At 41.1% G+C, this 21,173-nt stretch overlaps 1 protein-coding gene across 3 annotated transcripts in view; it reads right to left on the bottom strand.

Annotated features, from left to right (window-relative positions):
- Positions 1-21,173, bottom strand: part of arhgap32b (Rho GTPase activating protein 32b) — a 121,430-nt gene that overhangs the window by 78,290 nt on the left and 21,967 nt on the right. For all 3 annotated transcript variants that reach the window (XM_026182996.1, XM_026182997.1, XM_026182998.1), the window contains exon 2: positions 2,873-2,993. In XM_026182996.1, coding sequence (XP_026038781.1) covers positions 2,873-2,967 — 95 coding nt within the window. In that variant the 5' untranslated portion in view covers positions 2,968-2,993. The remainder of the gene's footprint in view (positions 1-2,872; positions 2,994-21,173) is intronic.

The following is a 21,173-nucleotide window of genomic DNA, read 5'->3' as shown; positions in this document are numbered from 1 at the left end:
CTCTGATTAATTCACTTGGAAGAGTTTGTTAAAGGGGACGTGTTCTGCTCATTTCAAACTGCACCTTTATTTCTTTAGAATTTGCTGGAGCAGCTTTGCATGATTCCCAATTAACACATAACTCCTATGTATCTTATACTGGGCCTTGGTGCCCTTTAAGGCAGTTTTCTTCTCACTGGCTGCCCCTCGCAAACCCAGGTTTGAAAAACAAGTGGGTGGGACTTCTGCGCTATATAGTTTTAAGATGCTTGTTTTCGAGTCTGGACATGTATGTACAACATGTGCTACATATAGGAAAGTTATTTTTTCTTATTAGGACATTTGTCACCACATTGCCCAAGATCCAAACATTATGTTTCCTATTCAAAGATTTAACTTGTCTCATGATTAACTTCCATAGTCACGAGACAAATGATGTTATCCTGAATCAGATGGCATTTTCTTCCCCATAGACTCATAAGCTGTGTATGCTTTGTAAACCCAGCCACTCTGTTTAAAAGGCTGCAACGTAATATGTCTCTGAACATTTTGCAAAATCAAAACAATCAGAAAGGAGCAAAGGCAGAGATTTCCCACAATGCAACTCAAAATGATCTTTCATTAGACCCTTGCTGTGGTAATTTCCTCAGATCTTGCACACTAGTCTCTAAACCTAATCGCCAAAAACACAATATCACAAACGATGACAACACTATGACATAATCAAGGATATTTCCTCAGACTTGTCAAAGCAGAAAGACTCAGTTGTTTTAATGTGTTTAGCAGTATTAACAACAAAAAGTAAATGTATATTCACAAGTAAAAACTGACATACTTGCCCTTAGGTGACATGTTAAAAAACATGCTGCACTCTCAGCTCAAACCTGCACATCTTGTGAGCTCAGATAAACATCAAGTTACTCATTAACGTTTTATCAGATCCCTGAATCAACACATGAAAGCTATACCCCCAGCAGCCTGCGCCCGCCTTAAATTACCAGCAATGTGATCCATTTGGTTCGTTTGCATAGGCCTCCTCCTGCACTCCATCCTGCTCTGTGGTCCGCTTATCCCAGACTTGATTACGACATCCCAAAACAGCATGCAGCTTTACAGCATTCAGCTCTGCGTCACCTCCTGAGGCCCTCGTGTCCCCAATTGGGGTTCTCGTCACTCGTCAGTCCCGGCTCCTGATCCTGTGATCAAACTTTGTCCACCACGATTCAGCCGGCTACTTTTATACTGCACTAGGTCAAGCCAAAAACCTTCTCCTACCCACACAGAAAAAAGAAATAATCTGCAGTGTCAGGTTGAGCAGACATACTCCTGTATAGATACTTTATACATCATCATCATCAGGAAACATTTAGCAAAAAAGGAATCATCCAATTCATAGTTTCCCTTTGCTCATCTTCACCTCTTCTAATTTTTCACCAGCTTGCTCTCACTAGTAACGTGGGACCACTGTCTCATATATGCTAAGCTGCTGCTGCCATGGTAACCTCAGTACAGGATTTAGACCCAGTTCAGGACTGGAGGGGCACTGAGAAAGGGGCAGGTGGAAGAGCTGAGCGGCCTTAACTGTAATCCCCAACACCATGAGCAAAAAATAGAAAAACTAAGCTAGACAGCACATCTGCAAAAACACAGACAGATGCGCACGACACGCCACTAATCCAGCAGCGAGAATAGCCCACATTAGCAGTAACGTTGGCGAGATAGACAGAGGCCTCTGTCTACCTGCTCAGACGAACAGCATAAAGGTGTAGTTCAGAGAAGGCTGCAGAAAATCTGTCTTCGTCAATCAAATGCGAGTGGTGACTAACAGAAATAGTAAGGAAATAACAGCTAAATGACTCACAGCCTTCATTCCCTTCATTATGCAATCTCACATTGTATAATGTGTCAAAGGAGATCCCCGGAACGTGTCGGAGATTACTTATACCTCAGTGGTAGAGAGCGTAACAACCGGAATGTTCCAGGAGCACCCGCTGGCTCATGATAGAGCTCGCTATGCACAGGGAGGCATACCTTGGAACAGCTACAGCAGTGTTTGTCCTAAAACATCCCTGTGAAGCATGCGTGTTTACTGGATGAAAGTCCATATGCGTTTTTGTGAATGTGCATGCTTGAGGGGAGGGTGTGTGTGACGACAGTCCGTGTGGGTGTGGGTGCACAGCTGTAGAGATGACGTAACTAGCTGAAAGCTGATCTACTCAGCCTATCGATGGGGACACTGGTTTTTGGAGCTGGGATCTGGGAGTCTGAATGAGGAGTTTCCAGCAGTGATGGCTAGTTGCTATGGGGCTTTACGGTTTCTGTGTGCGTCTGTGTGCTGGAGTGTGAGGGGGGGGGGGCTGTACAAACTCAACCTATCAGCAAAGCTACAGCGCTCAGGCACGTTTACCAATGCCTCCCCTTCTCCTCTGCATGCGCATACCCTGGTGTCATTTCTCCTTCAGGCACAGAGGAAGCCAAGTAACTCCCCCCTTGTGTCATAGCGTGAACACACACACACTCTTACGAGCACAAACCAGATTCTCCAACTATCAGCTGAAAAACTGAACTGCCTGCCAGTGCATTTGCCTCACATGAAGTGAGAGTAATGGTACAGAAGACGAGACACACGCATGCACAGAGAGAAGAAGATGGGCTCACTTACTGTAAGTAAGCAAGCACACACACACCCCTTCCCATCCTCCGACCTCACCCCCAAAACACACACAGATGCTCACAAACTCTCCATACCTGTTTTCTGAGTATAAACAAACTAACATGCTATTCAAAGCCCTAAGGTGTGGTCCTTCTCTTCCACACACTCTCCACTCTGATGGAGAACGTCGGGGGCAGTGTGTTCCTGGGGGTGTGTGCCAGCCTCATGCAGCTCGCTTACCTGTCCAAGATGTCATGGCTGGATGTGGCTGTGGCTCCCAGTAAACCCAGTGCTGCACTCCCCACCGCTGCGGCAGCCCCGCTGCCTGCCTCCATGATACTGACTCACTGCAATGAGAAGCCTGCCAGAGAAGCGGAGAGGGAGGGGGAGAGAGGGAGGGGGCGGGAGGGAAGGGGGAGGATGTGAAGAGGTAGAGCAAGAGGGAGAAAGAGGAACGAGATAAAAAGAAATCACATGTAGGAACTCGACAGAGGGGGGGGAAAGCAGAGGGATGGAGAGGAATGTGGGGAATAAGAAAAGAGACAAGACTGAGAACATGATGTGGTGTAAAAGGTACACAGGAAAAGATGTGCGAAGACGGGCGGGGTGGGGGGGTGGGTGAGATTGGGGTGGTAGAAAAAAAACAAAAACAAATTAACTTTAGTCAGCAGACCAGATAAGTCATGACTTTTGCACGACAGGATTTTTTTCTTTGGTCCCAACACATGGCACACGCTGTCCAATGTGAACCAAAAGTCAAACAACATCATCAGCTCCATCGGCTTTCCCGCTGCGGTAGCTGTGCTGTCTGAAGTCTCCATCCTCAAACAGTCTTTTTACAGTCCTCGCATCTTTTGGTCAGCCATTCTTTTTCACATCTCCACAAGTAGGTCTGATTTCAAGGGAAAGTTCCAAAAACATTCCAGAAAGTCCTAAAAGGTTATAGCAAACGAATGTGTTCTCCACCCTCATCAACGTCAGCCACAAACTACAAGCAGAATGCTAGCATAGGATGTTCAGCAATGCAAATCTCACGCCAAAAGTTACTACGCTTACCAAAAAGCTCAACACCGGCCTCTGACTGGTCGAGTTGGTTGTGCAGCAGCATTTCAACTTATCCATCATGCGCAGCGATTTCTCATGTTAGTCTGGTAAAAAACAGTTTGTTTGCTTTACAGTCTACTGCAGCCTGTGGCAGTTACTCTTTGGTAAACAACATATCTGTTAAATGAAGGAGTGAGACAAAGTAAACACATGCAAAGAAGTTGGTGGTTCGATCCCTGGCTTCACCAGTCTGCATGCCAAATATCTTTGGGCAAGATATTAACCCCAAGCTGCTCTCAGATGCATCGGAGTACGAATGTGTATGAATGGTAGTTAGTAAGCACTGAAATTATAGAAGACTGTGCTTGTGCGAATGGGTGTGAATATGGCATGTTGTATAGAGCGCTTTGAGTACTACGAAGAGTAGAAAAGCGCTATATAAGAATCATGTAATTTACTACTTACCAGAAATTATTTTCTGTGTTGAAAAATGACTACTTCCTAATATCTTCAAGTGCTTATTCTATAAAGGCAACAGTTCGACAAAGATTTAATTTACAGTAATGTAACATATCACGAGAAGATGCAAACCCTGATATATCAAAGGCGCAAACAAGGAAATGTGAGGCTTACAAACTGACACCATCGATGCATCCATCACTTATAACAACTAAACAACCTGTACGTATAGCTATAGTTACCGTTCACTACTGCTCTTAAGATCCACCTGCAGCCTTTGAATGTTTTTAAACCGAGAATCTTTAAATGTGTGTTCACTTTGTTCTTTGTTTATTAAAATCACACCTTATATCATCTTGCTCCATTTAGCGGATGCAGGTTATTATGTGTTCAAGCAGAAACATGTAGGAGCTGAAAGTCCTTTGAAGTTATTACACATCAGACTTATAACCTGAACCAAAACTATGTTTTTCCTTCAAATGAATGAATTGCAAAATGCTTTAAATTATTTTGTCATCATGCGACTATGGAATAAAGTTACTACCTGAGGGGTCTCTGCACGTCATAGAAACAGCTAGCACTCCTTCCTGTGTTCAGTGCCAAGCACACATAGTGGGAGCATTGTACAGTGATTAAGGTGACTTTAGGGAATATTAACAGCGCTCATCACCCACCCACTGAATCATCACCGTGACTATAATCACAGGAGAGAACATCTTCGCATCTCTGGTATTATCTCTGTAATACCACCCACCACAAAACCTCCCAGGGAAATCTTAACATGTCAGTGCAACAAAATAGATCACAGTGACACAACAGGAATGACCAAGAACTTTACATCCCCTGGGAGCCAAAGAGCCAGATTTCTGTGGCAGTCAATGGCTACGCTCTGTAATCCCAAGAGGATGGTGCCAAGAGTGGGGCGCGAGAGGAGAAAGCGTAGGAGGAAGAGGATCTTCACAAGCCACACTGAAGCAGCTGGTTCTACATCCGAGGCAGACTTGCCGGGCATACGTAATCCTCCGGCCTCTCTGGTGCACACAAAGTGTAGCTCAGGCAAAAAAGGCACCATGTTTAAAAGGCACATGTCATCTATTAACATGGATAGTAATTTAATGCCAGTATTAGAGACTCCAAATATTTGCCTCACCTTCTTTTGAGACATTTAACTCATTCACTGCCATTGACGTCTATAGCCGTCAATTGCAGTGAATGAGTCAATGGGTTTAACTCATTCACTGCCAATGGCTGGCAGTGAATGAGTTAAGTGACTCAGAGATCTTTGTCCTGAAAATAACAAGCATGCACTTGAATCCAGAGTGATTAAGCTTCTTCCAAACCAATCGAAAAGCGACGAACTCTTTTGACCTGTGACCGTCTTTGATATAAGCAGTAAGTCTGAATGGAAAGATGATAAACTTTTCTGTATGCTGCACAGCGCAGTTCACCTTTTTTAACCACCACATTATTGACCTGCAGCACGTGGCTGTATTGACTGCTATGCACAAGCGGACTGGCCTGGCACAACCCGGGCAAGTTGTTGACATGGACATGGGCTTCATGTTGGAAACACAGCTTGCCCTGAGCTACTGTTAACTCACACACAAAGGCAGCTCATCCCATTTGACATTAACTAGATGTTTTTTGTGTGACTTCATCCGCCTGTTTATGCTGTGGGTATGGAAACACATATCCCTTTAGGTACCGTGTGCAGACGGAATGAAGTGTGTGCATTTGTTAACAGAAAGCGAGTTTGTGTATACCAAGCAGGCAGCCAGGCACAGCAAAGCAGGGTGAGCTTCCCACGAACACCTGATGCAGCAGAAAAAGCCACAACATGGCTGACCTTGAGAGAGGACAGAGCCTCAGCTCATCTCACAGGAGATTAAAAATCAAGATTCAATAGTCTCTACACAATAAACATCCTCACTCTAATCTGAATGGCAAAAACAGGAAATCTTGAGCTTACTAGAGCCCAACTGGGAGCGGTTAGCAATCTCATCTCACAGCAAAAAGGCTCTAGGTTCAGACCTCCGGGGGGTGTTCTACGAAGGAAGGTCAACATAGTTTTGTTTGCCTTTGCTGGCTCACTCTCCGCGTTGCTGTTTATTTCCACTGTGATGACTGAACATTAAAGCTCTGACATTTTAAACTGATTGAAGAAGTATTCTTGGTTTTTGTTCTAGAAGCTGTATTTCCGGACTTGGCAGATTATAATAAAGAATACCAACATTTACACATTCGCTGCACCAAATGAATACATGCTTGTTGCTGTGAAAATGTGACCCGCTGTTTCAGTGGTTTTACTTAGGTACGGCTTAACAACTTGCACAATATACAATGTACCTCAAACATACTGTAAATTAAAGGCTCTGTGAAAAGTTGGCACTTCCAGCTGATGTTAAACCAAAACTCAGAATATAAGATGCTCCAGAACAGGTTAGGTGTTTAGTTCAAGTTACCACAGTGACTTAGCCATTCAGACTTTATGCTTGGCTCGCTCAGCCGTTTATTTCTGTAGCAGACCCTTCTGGTATGTGGTTGTCTCTCTCTGGTGGCCCTGTGTACCCCAACTTTTACATTCTGACACTGGGATAAGCTAGCCCCCTGAGCCTACAATGCATTAACGGATCATCAGGACAACTAATTTCTTAGTCGACTAAACGAGGAAAAAGAATTAGACTTACCGACTAGTCTAAAACTAAAAAACACCCTCATATATCAAGTTAAAGTAGTGAAAAAAACTAATAAAAAGGGCATTCCAAACCATTAGTCACCATTAATCATGCCGATTAACAGCTTGCATCACGCATTATCAACATTACACATTATACTCCAGACGACGAAAAAGAAAGACACTTAAAATAAACCAATGGAAAGAATATGATATTAAAAAACACGATACTACAAAAGATGTTCACATATTACTCAAACACGACAAATTAACAGTAGAAAAACTGATAAACCTAAGTTTATTACCCCAAGGTCGTATTAAATGGCTACCACATCTGGAACCTACTAGTAACAATGGTGATGATTAGTCAACTAGTCGAGCATGTTCCTTTACTTAGAATAAGTCAATGTTCTAATATTTTCCGGTCCACGTACATGTCTTCTTTCATGTTTAATCAAACAAACAAACATAAAAAAAATAGATATGAAGATGTAATTATTGTCTCAATGCAAATGCAACCATCCATGCTCCCAAATGTATCAGCTAGGGGACGCACCAGGTCCAAAAACTGGAACATGGAAAACTGGAAAAATTCAGACAATGTGACGGTTAAGATCTTAAGTTTACTTGTAGTTTTTCTTTAAAAATAAAAATCGAATTCAATTACATTTCAGTTTAAGAAACGAGTGTGAAAATGTTAATTCCCATAAAGGTCACATTTTAACTTTTTATCTTTTGCCTCTGTCACTTTCGGTTCAATGTCACGAAGCAGAGCGTCTCCGGAGTGCGGTAGTGAGTCATAAATATAAACAGGTCACTCAACATTAAATCAATATCAGCAAGGCGAAGTTCACTCATCCCTCCTTCACTTTAAGCCACAGCAGCTACAATTTAAAGAGACAGAGACTTGATGCTCGTCTGCAACATGAGCTTCTCTCATTTACCTTTTCTCTGTTACAGCTCAACAGTAATTCTAGCGCTTCAGATTTGTACAGTAATGACTTCAGCATTAAAAAATAAATAAATCTGAGATTATGAGATTAAAACAAAGCAGAAATTGTATGTCTATAAACAGAGCTGCATTGAGTACTGGACATTAATTACTGAAATGATAGCAGCATTGAAAAGAAAAATGCTGTCATGGAAGGAAAGTTCTACTTTGAACAGTCTGCATTTAACTTTGTTTTCTGTTTAATGCTTTCACTCTATTTTTTAAATCTGTTTCCATTTTTTTAAACTTCCTCCTACTTTGCTGTTCACAGTACGTTCTTCTTCGTTAGTACTGAGAGCAGTCTTAGCAGATGATTTAGGCGTTAGTGCCCCCATCGCTTGCTGTAGTGTATTAAAATAACACATTTACACATTTAGAATATGACACGTCAATAAAATTCTGCATCGACGATTATGTCGGCGAATCGTTGCAGCCTTGCATACACGTCTGATGCAACTTGCCATCTAAACTAGCTAGCGATAGCATATAATTTAGCATGCTACCCTTTTATCCTTGTATAGTAATTTCTGGCTCCAAAAAACACCAAACTGTGACACTTCAAAAAAAGAAGATAAAACAAATCAATATGACATGAGATGTCACCTCATCCTGGAGAAATGTGAATTGAATTATTCGTTTGGTCTCCATTTATCCTTTTGTGGACACCACGTAAATATTCTAGTTGTTTCATCATGTTTGTGTTTAAGGAATAATCTAAACAGACTTTTAGGAAGCACCAACATTAATAGTAAAAACCTCCACGAAACCTTGAATGGAAACCACTGAAAAAGCTCAACTGTCCTGTATAATGAGTTATAGGATGGGTAAGTTAGAGTTTTAAGTAGTTCAAACTTTCGAGTTCAGGGAAACTGTTTGACAGGTGAAGGGTGCTTTTGTGCTCACGCTGATCCATCACCCTGTGGCACGATGGATCTGATGTCACCTCGACTGGCTTTGACCTGTCGCACATCTCTTGATTTTTGTAACATGGTGCCGCTGCCACCATGGCTGGGCTGAAGACAGAGGAGTCTCAGGTTGTACAGAACCTCAGAGATTCACTTCCTTCTATAAATACAAGTGGCTGTTATAGATGTTACTGGTGCCACGTGAAGCGACCAACACGGCAGGCATACTGGAGCTTAAAGGGGCTGATGGAGAACTGCAACAGTCATTAAAATATCTGAAGTAAAGTAGTAGATTTGGGTACATACAAACACGCCACCTCCATAGAGCCATTTCACTACTGTGGCTAAAACACGCCAAAGGAGCGCCAGCATGTAGTCGCCTCCTGTTCTGACACCGCTGACCTCCTCGACCTCGAACACGCACAGAATGATAAACCACTGGGGGCCCATCCAGTGGAGCCCTTTCCCTAACTTGAAAGACTTCAAATACATTGATGTGCAAATTAGCCAGTAATGGCAACCTGGACACTTCTGGACCAGTTTTTGACAACCTAGCAACAGCATTGAGCTTTGAATGGAGCATTTCACTCCAGTGTCTCTGAGAGGCTCACTGAATACCAGCAATATGCAACCATTTCATGCTTTCTGATACGGACAGGCAAGCAGCAATTTGTAGAAGTTGTTTCGCAAAATGAAGAGGTCATTAAAGTTTCCCACGACAAACATCATTTAGAGAGTGAGCAGCAGGCCGGCTCAGTTCTGCCACATTTATCTGTAACAGTATAAACAGAGATTTGTCGACTTTTCATGCCTCTTTCCCAGTACATTCACACTGAGCAGGGATTAAGAGTGGTGCTGGGAGGTGTACAAAATAGGAATTCCACATATAGCCTTACCAGTAAAGAGACACAACGGCCCAGTGGGTATTTTCAAATAAACTACTTGAAAATACCCACTGGGATCACTAAAGAGCACATCGGCAGGGGGCCTGCACTGTAACTGTGCACCCTTCATACTCACATCATAACACACATTCTACATGAACAGAAGGCAGCGTGTGAAACAAACTTCTAATTCAAAGACCTTTCCTCTGATTCTTTTTTCCAGAGCCTTTTTGCACTAGCACCTACTCGGCTTGGCTCTACTGTTTTTGTTGTCCATTACAGTAGAGTACCACCTTAATGTGGGTGGGATCATTGAAGAAATGCAGGACCGGAAGAGATCACTTTGATCCCCAGTCAAGTAGGTACTAAAAAAAAAAAAAAGTACTAGGTAATCGGTACTACCACCTAATGGAAACCCCTAAAAACCAAGTGGTCGAGTTAAGTGGAAAAGAACCAAATAAACTCATGCCGTTACCAGCATTCATGCGTGTGCGTGGTCTTTATTTGTCAAATAACTAGTGTTTGTATCCTGCTAACCATACAGGAAGCATAATAGTCTGTAAACAGCTGAGAGGGGCTCTGTAACCTCATTTAAGAACAATAAAGAGAGGGAGGATGAAAATGAAAGCAGAGATGCTCCAAAAATGTGTAACCAATAGAAGACCTCTGTCTGCTGTGAAATGTGGGTGTGAACTTTTGCTAACATAATTTAAAAATGGTACGTTTATGTTTTTGATATTTGTCTCTCTTTTTTCTCCCAACAGATAATTTTAAACCTATACAAAGACCCAAATATCAAAAAAAATAAAATAAAAATGGAGTACTATGTTGTTAACAACACTCCTACTGTAGCAGCCACATACTGCATAAGTCACATCCACTATTTCACTCACAGGTTTATTCAACATTTTAAGGAACATATTTTAAAATCAAACTACCTTTTTAAACAGTGCCTGGGTTCTTATCTTACTCCCACGCCACTACAAGACTGACATTTACAGTGACTTGTGTTTTTTGCTTAATGAGGTTCTTCCCCATTTCCAACATTCCTCCCACTGTGTTAAACTCTATTCTGCAGAGCCTCATCAGCACTGGGAGAACCATTGAACCCTTGAGCTAGTGCCAGCAGCAATGTACAACAAAACAGTGTGTGGAGAAATGCCTTCACACAATCATTCTAAAGGGTACAATGTGATACACTTGTGGCAGGAACCACTCTGATGTTTAGGAAACCTTTTTGTGTACAACTAATGAATGTGCCTGCAGTGTTATCGCTGCAATCAGCCTTTATTCTCCATTCATGCAGCAGTAATGCCAGGAGCAGAGCTGCCTGTCGATTAGAGAGAAACTGCTCTGAAAGGTCACACGACACGTCTCAAAGGTTACAGGTTGGATCCTCAAGAGAGCCATCTGTTCTGTCAAAGCGTCCTTGAGGAAGAAAGTGAAGTTTCTCTAACACCCAACACAAGTGAAAACACACAAGAAAACATACTGCACTGTCTTGCATTAAAAAAAGGTCTCCAATAACACCACACATCAGTTACAAGACACAAAGTAAACTCTGCAGCATCAAATATTCATGTGTGACGGTGAATGAAACATGTCATGTCCATATTTAAGAAAATATCTCTCAGTTATAATTAAAGCACCACCTGGAACCCATCCATCCAAATAGTGTCACCAACAATAAGTGCTTGCTCAAATATGGAGTTTTACAGGAAATTTTTAACTCCCCAATATTCATACTTGGATGTTAGCCTCAGATTAGACATTCTGATTCAACTGAATGGTAAGAAAGACCAATGACATTTTCATTATTTTATCTTTTCTTTTGATTTTACTGTAATACATGTACTGATTTTTCAAAATCTCGTCTCTGATGTACACATAGTACTACATAAGATAATAATTTAAAAAACAAAAACTCCTGATTCAGTTCAGTTTTAGAACAAGGGAACCCGTGGATCTGAAGCCACATGCAACACAACACAGCATTTGTGTGAAATTACAGTGAATTGAATTAAATGAAGGCCGTCACTTGTTTAAACGTTAAGAGAAGCTCAGACTTGAAGCCTTCCTGTAATACCAAAGCCATTCTTTAAGCAGTTCCGTGGCATTTAAACCAGTTTAACATGCTGGCGGGTGGATCTTCTCCCAGTTTTGGTGTGACGGAGCCGTTTGAAAGCAGGTAGCTGAACTGACTTGACTGAGGAACGTGTAACCAAAGAGAAACCATGACTCTTCTTATTTTATTAATTCTTTTTCAGTTAATTAGGTTAACAAAAATTTTAAATTGTATATTTTACAAGTGCTTTAGTTATCATCCCCAAATACGTTTTTGGGCAACTTGCAGTTCATATCCTAGATGTTCTTATCAGATTAGCATCAGACTAAAGAGAACAGCACTTTCTCTCAGTCTCTGTGTATATTTGAGTAGATATTTAACGTTTGATTAAGATAATCAGGAAATGTTACAGACAAACTGAATCCAGAACACGAGTGAGCTAGAGACCTTAAGGCAACTCAAAAACACACATTTATAATTCATAATAGTGTTGCAGTGTGATCCACGCACACAGAGCAACATGAAGGATACAATTAAGCTTGATTAGGATGTGATAAAAATATTTTTGGTCAACTGAAATTATTAAAAAATATATTTTAAAAAGATGTTTGAAAAAAAAAACAACAACTTACAAATTAACTCAAAATAGAAATACACAGGAAATGTCTTTATCTTTGTTACTCTGGTAAAGGTCTGACTCGGCACGTCTACATAACTGAGTCGTGTGACTTTACAAAGTGTTGTCCTGAATACTTACTAAAATAAAGCTTTCAGACAAAAACTAAAACTAATTAGAAAATACAAAACTGTAACAACTACAACCTTCAGTCTGTTGATTTTATAAATGCTTTCTTTTGTATGAGTTTACTGAAAAAAAATCTATTAAAATTGTTAATACAATGTTGTATTCTTCCTTACTGATTAAAAGCACTTATGTTCTTGATAATGACGACACTATTTATATGCACGCTGCCTCCTTTGCACTTTGTGTGTCACAGTTCTTTATGTTTCATATCAAACATCTTGATATCACTGTGCACTTTATAATCTGGTTTCTTGGCCTTCATTTAGTTAAGGAGGCAGTTTTACTAGCAGCTTCATGTTCAATGCCATGTTGGGTAAACCCTGAATAACATCAAACAGCTGCTATGATTTGTGTTCCTCTAGTTTGCTTCTTACATCATTTTTTAACTCAGTAGCACAACGTTGTCCAACTTTACACCTCAGTCATTGAATAACCTTCAGTGCACTTTAAAGCTGAAATCTTGTGTCTCCTTGAGAGAGTTCAGAGCTCATATAAAGACCTCTGTAACTGCTATTCATAAGCTGGACCTAGGGCTGGGCCATATTATACCGTTCACGGTAATACCGGTATAATGTTAGGCAACGATAGGAAAATGAAATATCGCGATAGAATATGAGTAAAACGCGCATGCGCAGTGCCTTTGTTTTCATACGCACATGGCCGATTGTTGAGTGAAACAGATGAACCAGAATTGGTTTGTAAAAAAGGTGCAACTTCCGTGATGTGGAACTGGTTTGGTGTTTGTCCGTCAGATACACGACAAAGCACATTTTTTTGCAGAACATGCAAGCGGCCGTCGTTATTGTCGTATTTGTCGGACTAAGATGCTCTTAAATCTGGGAGTAATCTGGGTCCTAAACTCCGTATACTTCAGGTCAAACGAACACTGCAGCATCACTAAGAGTTAAAAACTGTCTAAATTCTTTCATCTTTAATAAAACGATCAGCATTGCTGCTTTACCAGGTGTAACTATAAAGTTTAACTTCCAGGCATCCATGAAAACAAAATGTATTACATTTAACGAAGTTAGAAGCTAGCAGGAAGCTAGCGGAAGTTAGCTCGCTAGTTTCGCTAGTTACCTAAGCATGATATTGCATGTTCTGACTGAGAGATTTCTGAAAAAAATCAAACGTACAGCTCTGCTATCACTTCCAACATAAATGAAGACAGAAAACTAAACAGCAGTGACGTTTGTAGGGTTACTGAAGTTGGGCTAGCTGGTATATAATGATGTGCTACGTGATCGCTAGCGACACAGCTATGTTAGCATAACATAAACAGTGAAGCTGGAGGACGAACACTAACACTTTTCCACTTATAAAAGTTAACGTTAAGGTTCCTCATGGTTAGAGACAAATGCAATCGCATGGCAGGATGCTGTAAAAGGACCAATCTTCAGTCAGGAGAACAACTGAGATAATCCATCCACAATACGAGGTTAGTCATTAGTATACTGCAACAACATGGGAATAGAGCCGCTGCCAGAGAATTCAACATTAATGAATCAATGTTACAGAAGTGGAGGAAGCAAGAAGAATGAGTTTAATAAAGTTTGATTTATCTGACTGCTTTGTTTCGCTTAATGTGCCTTATAATCCCGTGCACCTTATGGTCCGAAAAATACGTACTGCACACTGCAGTTTAATGTTGCAAAGCACCTCTTTTTAACTTCAGTGGATATTATACATGGTTATGCTCAGGATATGTCAGCCCATTTCTACTGGAAATGCCTTTTGGTTAAACTTTCAGCAAGGAATTTGCATTTGCACTGTTACATTTTTATAAAGCTTTAATGTACATAAAAACCAGCTTCTTGTTTAAGTGAAAATAAATAGAAGGTTGTCTTTTTGCGCTAGTAATGTTGTGGAGTTGTATTTTGTCTCGCATCAATTATATCGTCAGTTATATCGTTATCGCAAATTTTCAAATATATATCGTGATAAATATTTTTGGCCATATTGCCCTGCTCTGGCTGGACCTTATATTTGGATTATTTTAACTCGTTGTTTTGTCCGTATTGATGTTGGGTTCACTTTCTGTATGATGTTAGAAAGGTAGTGCTGTTGAATTGACATTGTTGACCTAATTCACATCCTCTCAGAAGCTACAGTTTTACATTGTTACAGCAATTACCATTATCATGTCTCGTAAGGCCAAAGCAGCTGCTCTTTCACTTGTTGCACAGTCTTCTTTTTAAAATGAGACTCCTATGAAAGAGCAGGCACTGAGGCCACTGCTGACAACAGAGGGAGAATTTTAAATAATGAGCATCTCCCTACACAGAGAATCATTTTGATGAGTTGCCACCCAAGCGCAGAATGAACTGTATTTACAACGAGGCTGGGGCCTTGTGAAGTTATTGTGAATGACCACACATAACCCCAAAGCAATGGTATAATGGTAAATAGCAAAATACAATGTGAGAGTAGCACGTTAAGCTAAAAAAAAAAAAAAAGAAAGAAAGAAAGAAAAAAAACCCATCAGTTTTAAGAAGAAGTAGGGCTGTGCGGTATGATCAAAATCTCATGTCCCGATATAAGACATCTATTGTCTGATAATGATGTAAAATCACAAAAATTTTACATTTTCTGTAAATTCTGTGAATCTCGGGCAGCTCGAGTTGTGTGAAGTGTTTCCAGCTGGGCGTTGTGTAGCTGGAGTCGAGTGTTTTAACGATGTATGAAACTATACATTTTTAGACCTACGTTTTAACGTACGCCGTTTTCTTTGTAAGTATTTATTACACGGCGTGCTGCGGGGAAAAGCCTGTTCTAACGTTTGAGTCTAAGGTTTATTTTTTAGCACCTGACGGCTCCTTTTTGCTTCTCATCCGTAAATAATCTGCATCTTTCACGTGATTCAGTTTATTTTGAAAAGTCTCAACAGGATCTTGAGCTTTATTGTGAAAGGTTTATGTGGAACAAGCGGACACGCGGTGGTTTTACCGTCGCTGTTGCTAACGACAACGCATAAAAACAAATGCTTGTCCGTCTGTAGTGTGGTTATTTTAAATATAAGAGAAAGAGAGAACTTTAAGAAATTAATATAGCCACTACAGTGACCATCAGAACGATGAAAAAAATATTGCCGTAAACAGTTTATTTTGCAACACCACGAAACAAACAATAGCGTAAAATGAAACGATAGATTTTTTTATATCGTCATCCGATATATATCGTTATATCGAACAGCCCTATAATACAAGGAAGGCACAATGTGTGCAATTATTCATGAGTTTTGCCTGAAAAAGAGGCCTGCCCAAACCATAGCAACCGTTAATAAGCAGCCGATTTCCACAGGAAAACAGTGGATCAGGCAACGTCGATTAGCTGAGTGATGGATTCACTGACTAACCTCTGCAGCTCTATTTGACTGTTATAAAGAGACAAAAACCTGTTTGTGCTAAATGACCAAAGAGATTCATGTGATGCGTGGTCTGCAGCGAGCCTGACCTCATCTGAGTAATAGTTGGATTCCTGTTAGACACACACCCAAGTGTGAATCACGGGAGGGGATGAGCTCATTAAAACAGAATCTGGTGTACTTTCAAAAAAATAAAAACTGTGTATGAAAACACCCTTTTCACTGCTCTACTTCATTATCACTGCCTTGCAGCAGGGAGGGATAATCCAAAGAAAGAAAGCCAAGATGTGATTCACCTGGACCAGGAAATGTATCCAGACAAATAGAACTTATTGCAGCAAACAGACTAAGAGCAGGCAAAACATGAGTGTCCTTGAAGCTGATTTAGGAGCCCTTGTGTAGGACTGGGTAAGAAAATCTGATAATTAGGAGGTAAAAATCTGATAAGGTACCCACTCGCAACACCACACCATGGGGTGAACACGTTTAGTGAATTACCACAGGAGATAATACAATACAAAGTGAGATGTGGATCTAAATTACCAAGCTGAAAAATGAGCAGGCAGCAGAAAGACCAAGAAAAACATGCATCTGTACTCTAATGATGCAAATACCACAGTGAGGTAAAAGTGCTCATTTCAACTGTCACTTAAACATCTTCATCTAGTTAAAATAAACAAAACTCAGTTATCAGAAGTAGGTTACTTGTCAGTCTTTCGAGTGACTCCCATGTATGCTCCTTGGTCTCGCTGCTTTCATTGCTTCACATTCACACAGCAAAGTGAATTTAAAGTGGTGCATCTGAAAAGGGAGCAGCTTGGCAAATGGCAGCAGAAACATGAAAAATGTTGTTGGTGGCAAGAGAAAAATCTCTTTCATATCCAAACATTTCCCACAAGTGGCGAGGCTTGTGTAACACAGGCCTGTCTGCAGCTCAACGCGTCAAAGACCAAGGAATTGATTGTGGACTTTAGAAGGACCAGGAAAACCTTGACCCCTGTTTCAATCCAGAGGGTCAATGTGGACATTGTAGAGGACTATAAATACCTCGGAGTACACATAAACAATAAACTGGACTGGGTTAAAAAAAACCACTGCACTCTAAAGGAAGGGCCAGAGTCATCTCTGTTTTTTTCCTAAGGCGGCTGAGGTCCTTCAACATCTGTCGGACAATGCTTAGGATTTTCTATGAGTCTGTTGGGGCCAGTGCCATCTTCTATACTGTTGCATGCTGGGGCAGCAGGTTGAGGGTCGCAGATGCCAACAGACTCCATAAAATGATGCACAAGGCCAGTAATGTTGTAGGGATGGAGGCGGACTCTCTTAGGGTGGTGTCTAAGAGGCGGATGTTGTCCTGGATGAGGACAATGCTGTATAATACGCCTCCCTCCCACTTCATGACGTGCTGGCTAGTAACAGGAGCATCTTCAGTGATACACTGAGATTACCAAAAAGCACCACTGAACGACACAGGAAATCATTCCTGCCTGTGGCCATCTCCCTCTACAACTGCTCCATCTAATGCACTGTAAACATTGCAATAGAGTTACACCCTTTTGCACACACGCTACGTTAAAATAGCAAATAAAGTTCACATTTAGAGTCAAATCTCAATCATATCTTCCACCCCTGTAATATTTTTTGTCAATATTCTTGATATTTATAATCACCTCTGTAATATTCTTGATATGTATAATTGAGTGATTTGTATGTGTATAGTGCCATTTCTTAAACTTGACACATTGGTGTTTATCTGACCAATAAACTGGTCTACCTTCTATGACTCTATAGTGATAGTGCCCTCAGCCATCTTTTACGGTGTGGTCTGCTGGTGCAGCAGCATCTCTGCCGGGGAGAGGAAGAGAGTGCCAGCTCTGTTCTAGGATGCTCCCTGTTGGACAACACCTCCCACCCCACGCAGGAGACCCTGACAGAACTGAGCAGCTCCTTCAGTGGCTGCAGCACCCACGATGGTGGGCAGAGAGATTCCACAGGGCTTTCCTTCCTTCTGCTGTCAAACTCCACAACAAGAACTTCGCAGCTGACCAAACACACACATGTACACACCAAGTACAATTCTCTCTTTCTGACAACGTTGTATTTTATTCTATTGTATACAGTATCTTATTCTTATTACCTTATCCTATTCCGGCGTTTTTCTTCATGACACCAAAGTTTGGTTCGATACTTTGGTGTCACGGTTCGATATTTTTTCGATACAAAAAAAAAAAAAATGTTCATGCCTTTTTAATTTTTCATTTATTAAAATTATAAATATATATTTTAACTCAAAAGTACAGTTTTTAAATTTAATGGTGCTGAAACAACAAAGTAATAAAAAAAAAAAAATCTATCTGATCAAGAAATTACTCATCTTTGGAAAAGAGAGTTTATTACAGAGAAATGGCTCTTTCCAAAATAAAAGCTATACTATAGGCTTCTTCTGGGCTATATTCTCAGCAGCATATTAAACATATCAGTTCCCCATAAGGAGAATCCTGTGCTAACGGCTGTCTAAATGACTCGGGTAAAGTTTGTAGCATGCATGCTTGTTGTTTTTGTCTGCTTCCACTTGTCTTTGCACTAGGATGATGTCGGCGTAAATGTGCAGTCATATTCGTTGTGTTCACACTAGTGCTGTCAGCGTTAATCTCGTTGAAATGACGTTAACGCCACAACACGGCAAATCTCCATTAACGAGCTACCGCGGATCGCCCCGTGCGTGGGGCTGGACGGCCAACACGTTAACGAGCTAACTGCGCTAACACACTAGTTCCCACCAATGTAATTGAGCATTGCATGGCACATCCAACATACTGTTTTACTTTAGTCCATGACGCTCTTACCTTCAGGGTCATACGTCACATGAAAACCAATTTGCCATGTTGCAAGGAGAGCTTAACTTCTGTCTCGCTAGCTTGCCCTGCGCTCAGTGAATCTGCGTTCGACTACTCCGCCTGGGGTGCACTGTCGAGCGCAGATCCACCGAGCGCTCAACACAGACAGCATCGTCAAAAGAAAAGTAGATAAAATAAATAAAAAATGTTGTATTGTTCGATACATATGCGTACCAAACCGAAAGCACTGCATCGAACGGTTCAATATCAATATGAGTATCGTTGCACCCCTATTAAATAGTTTAGTGTGTTGCTGTTACTGTCTTGGAGCAAATGTAACCCACATAATTTCCTTAGGGATTAATAAGGTATTCTGATTCTGACCACCCACAAAGACATCAAACCAAGGCGAAAGCTTACATACAGCTGACAGCCAGCTTCAGCCGTACTATAATGTGGCAGATATATCGGTCCATATGAGCTTTTTTCCCCAATATGTATGCATCCACATTTATAAAGGCCAATGAATGAAGATTTAAAAAGTAAAGCGGAGACAGGAGAATTTCTTCAACCATGTTATTATTTTGATATGATGTTTATTCACCAATCGGCATAGCAAGTGTTTGCCACTAACCCAGAGACTCATGCAGTAATCGACTATTTGTTGCGACAATAAAACAATCATCAGCTGGGCTCTAAACTATATCTAAATCTATCTGAGGTGACCAGAGAGTGACCTTTAAAGTTTTTGTTGGTATGAAGAGCCAACATCACACAGCCTCTTTGATATGAAAATGCTTTGGCTAACTCAAGTGTGACAAAGCAAAGAGCAACACTTCAGGCAAAATGTGCTTTCAGCCTGTGTTTATCAGCTGTCACAGGATGGTGTTTACTGTAAACTGCTTTCGTGTTGTGCCCTCTCACTGAAGAAAGCACTATTTCACCACACACAGAAACAGAAACCACGTGATCATCTCCTTGAAAGTCGGTTATATTTTTGTATGATATTGCAAATATACACTATTGCTGAAACGGCTCACCTAAACAGACTGATTTCAATCAACTTTTTAATTGTGCTGGACAATCCTTGACCATGTCTTATTATTATTTAAAAGTATGAGCCCACAAACACATAGTCAGTAAATATATGAAACATGTGATCCCTGGGTCACTTGTGTTTAGCCTCAGCTCAGCCATAAGTCATAGTTAAACACGGGAACTTTGCACCGACACAAGTGTTAAACCTGTGCTGTGCTGCGACTCTGAGGAGGGTGGGCATATGGTGCCAGGTATAGTGCAAACCACCTACTGTAATGTTGATTGATCATTATATGGCGAAACAGGCCAAACAGTTGGGGCACATAACTTTTACACATCTCCACAGTGAGAGACACGGGGCTTATTTTCCACTTAAATGCATTTATGTAGCAGTTTTATCCAAAACAATGTGAGTGAAAGTGCTAAATGCAACTTGCGCCCACTCACACACACACTGATGACAGTAAGCTACCATTCAAGGTGCTGATTTAACCACTGGGACTGATTAAGGTTTCAGTGTCATACCCAAGGTCACTTTGAAATGTGCGGCAGAATCACCTGCCCTGTGAACGAGCACAGTCCACGCACCTTCCTTACCTAACAGCCTGTGAACCCAGTGAAACGGCGCTAAAGTGAAATCCAAACAGCACACAGCTAATTTAGAGTTAGAACAACATCTATTTTTAAAAAAGCGTGTACGAAGTTTCATCAGGGGGAAGCTCCATGAATTAACTAAACAAACCATCTTCACAGGAACAGAGCCCACCAGGCATCTTAGAAATTGCACCTGCATGTGAACAAATCCTTTACAATGCCACTTAATGGGTTTTCCAAGTAGTAGCAGTAAAAGCACCAGTTTGTTTGGAGTCTGTTTTTAATTATTCAGACAGACCCATTATCCTACAGCTTTACAGGAGACCCAACAGCAGCGGCACAGTCCAAAGACAAGGCAGAAACCACAATGAGAGCCAACTCCACTGAGTCTGGGGCTTCATATTTATTTTATTTTTTATTTTATTTTTCATGGATTCTGCAGTGAATCTGTTTAATGGCCTGCTTTGGAGTAATTCTGCAGCAGCGAGAAGTCTTTTAGGCGTGTCGCCACCGTCGCGTAGACAGGAGAGGAGAAGGATGTGGCAGGATGGCATCCCGGCCCAAACACGACATGCTGAGTCATGGTGACAAACACTAATAAGCGATTTATCAGGAAACCTAGGACATAAATCTCCCGGAAAGCTAAGCTGAAAATACTGCCGAAACTAATCCCCCGTCCAAGCCGAGCATCTCTCCTGTCAATTATTTCTGACAGAATTCACAGCAACAGAATAGCATGCTAGCCATGGCTCACTGACCAGATGCATGCCTGCATGTCTCGTCTTCATTACCATCTCTCCCGCACTGATTAATGAGGCCAGGACAGCTCAACTCCATTACGAAAAATATACACAAGAGCTCAATCAATCAACAGCAGACAG

This window comes from Astatotilapia calliptera, chromosome 10 (genome assembly GCF_900246225.1).
Source record: "Astatotilapia calliptera chromosome 10, fAstCal1.2, whole genome shotgun sequence".
NCBI lineage: Eukaryota > Metazoa > Chordata > Actinopteri > Cichliformes > Cichlidae > Astatotilapia > Astatotilapia calliptera.
The sequence above is the reverse complement of the archived record's forward strand: the minus strand, read 5'-3'. Positions and strand labels throughout refer to the sequence as shown.